The sequence below is a fragment of the Mastomys coucha genome, unplaced genomic scaffold (assembly GCF_008632895.1).
Source record: "Mastomys coucha isolate ucsf_1 unplaced genomic scaffold, UCSF_Mcou_1 pScaffold20, whole genome shotgun sequence".
NCBI classification, from domain to species: Eukaryota; Metazoa; Chordata; class Mammalia; order Rodentia; family Muridae; genus Mastomys; species Mastomys coucha.
In genome coordinates, this window is record NW_022196903.1 from 122,402,650 (window position 1) to 122,405,192 (window position 2,543).

Sequence of the window (2,543 nt, forward strand, 5' to 3'; positions counted from 1 at the left end):
CTTCCAGTGTTGGGACAGATGTTGTTTCCTCCTCACTTCTGATCCTGGGCATGTTAGAGTGCCTGGGAGTGGAGCTTCTTCTGGGTGTTGTGGGACAGGAAGGAACCTGAGCCACTGGGCTGGCTGAATTCCTGTGTGCGTAGTCCCACTGGTCCTGGTTACTCCTGGTATTTGGACAGATGTTGTGTCCTCCTTATCTCTGATCCTGGGTGTGGAGCTTCCTCTGGGTGTTGTGGGACTGTCTGCGGTGAGCTTGCGCCCAATGTTTGCTGAGGGCACCAGCTCAGTCATACTGGAAGAAACCTGAGCCACTGAGCTGGTGGAGTTCCTGTGTGTCTGGTCCTCCTGGTCCCAGTTACTTCTGGTGTTGGGATAGATGCTGTGTCCAACTGTCTTAATCTTTAATACAGGTAAAGAAAAGTTTTATTTATCATAATTTTAATTTAGATAATGTTGTTTTGTGTCTTGATAAGAGTCTTAGTAAGGAGAAATCTCATCTCTAAATTCACATGTCCTTTGTAAAATTAAAAGGTCGACATATTATTGACCAGACCACTTCCTGACAAGCAGTCTGTGTATCCAGTAGCAATTTTATTAAAACAAAGGGGCACAGGCTTATATGTATAGAAATATAATTAGCATTATGATTTTTGCTTCTCAGTAAGCCATCTGAGCATATATTCCTTAAGTCATAAGCATAGTGAGGGGATACTTAGTAATAACATATCCAGTTGTGGCTGTATGGATATTTCTCCAAGCAAACAACAGGATAGAATGAACTCCACATTTAAGGGAAACCTCCTTCATCTTTTCAGCTTTTGCTATTAGGATCAAGCAAAGTAAGTCAGCAAAAGACAAATTCATGAAAGTCCGAATAGTGCATATGGGAGCTATCAAATGAAGTGACTAGTGAAACTGTCCCACAGTTTGACAAACTTGGGTTCTCTCAAGGGAAGGAGCAAAGGACTTGAAATATAGGGTTTGAGATGCAAGAGAAAACACAAAGTCAAGTTGCATCCCAATCAAGGCTTCAACTTTTCTTAGAATATCCAGAATATATATAGGTACACGAGAAACCAAAACCAAATCTCTAGGTTACATGATATTTACATAACATAAACACTGCAGAAGAGGTCAGGTGGTGGGTGTGGTCATATCTCACTTTGAATTCCCAGGCAGCTGCTTCAAGGAAAACCTGACATTCTGCAGAGAGCTTTTGTCTTAGCTCCGCAGGTGGTAGCTTCAAGCAGAGACTGCCAGAGTCCAGTGGCTGAGCTGAAGGGGGAGGTAACAGACTAGCTCACTAACTGCTTGCCCTATCTTCCTGGGACTGGGGAAGGAAGAAACCCCAATATTTTATCTTAATTTAAAAATGAGTTTGTGTACACGCATCTATAGGTGTGTGGACACACATGCCCAGGTCTGAAGCTGTGGAAATATTTTTCTTTTAGATTGGCAGGTTTAGCAACAGAGACAGGCTCTGTCACCCACTGAGCATGTCTCTGCACCCCCCACCCCCCAACCCTTTATGACAGTTACAGATTTCTTCCTCATTCAAAAGGTTGAGGCAGGTCGATCACCAAATTTTTATGCCAGCCTGAGCTACACAGGGAGATCTTGTCTCACAAACAAAACCAAGAGAAAGAAATGTATTTCTGTGTTTCTTTAAGGACAGACTCCCAGTCTCAATAGCTATCATTTATGTAAAACTTATGTAAGTTTTTGTAGATTCTATTTTCATATTAATCCTCTTTGATATATGTACCAAGCTTTTGAAAATGTTTATGAATATTTAAAATATTCAGTAGATAATAAAAATAACTAAAATTGTGTATCTGCAGTTTAAGGCATAAATGCTTATTTCAATTACAACATTTATACTTATTTCTTTTATCTGAGTGCTCTATCTGCATGTATACATGCAGGCCAGTAAAGGGCATCAGGTCACATTACAGATGGTTTTGAGCCACAATGTAATTGCTGGGAATTGAACTTCCGATCCCTGGAAGAGCAGCCAATGCTCTTAACATCTGAGCCATCTCTCCAGTCCCTATACTCATTTCTTAATATTGGTTTATTTTAGTGTGGTTGTTTTCTTCTCATGAAGATAAATCTCGTGGTTTCTGAGGCTTGACGACTTTATGATGCCCCTGCAGTTTTTGGGAGGAGATATATGTTGAAAGGGAAATTTGAGAATAACTGCTTTCTGACATCTTTTCATCCCATGGGTCTCCTTTTAAAACCTGTGGGTCCTGACTCCAAAACCTCAAGGACTGGGTCTATTGTAAAGAGATTAAAATATTTTTTAAGAATTCTACTTTTAAAAATTGTTCCTCCTGGGCTGGTCCCATGGCTCAGCAAGGAAGACAATTGTCACCTAGCCTGACGAAATAAGTGTCCTCCCTGAGACCCACAGGGTGAAAGTGAGAACTGACTCCTCCATATCTGTGCACACAAGCACACACACACACACACAGACACACACACACACACACACACACACACATGCTCATTCATGCATGCACTAAATAAGTAAATAAAGA

At 41.0% G+C, this 2,543-nt stretch overlaps 1 protein-coding gene across 1 annotated transcript in view; it reads left to right on the forward strand.

The window, feature by feature from the left end:
• Positions 1-301: 301 nt before the first annotated feature.
• LOC116099670 (C-type lectin domain family 2 member D11-like) overlaps positions 302-2,543 on the forward strand; it is a 45,668-nt gene continuing 43,426 nt past the window's right edge. The window contains exon 1 of the mRNA XM_031383596.1: positions 302-410. Coding sequence (XP_031239456.1) covers positions 377-410 — 34 coding nt within the window. The 5' untranslated portion in view covers positions 302-376. The remainder of the gene's footprint in view (positions 411-2,543) is intronic.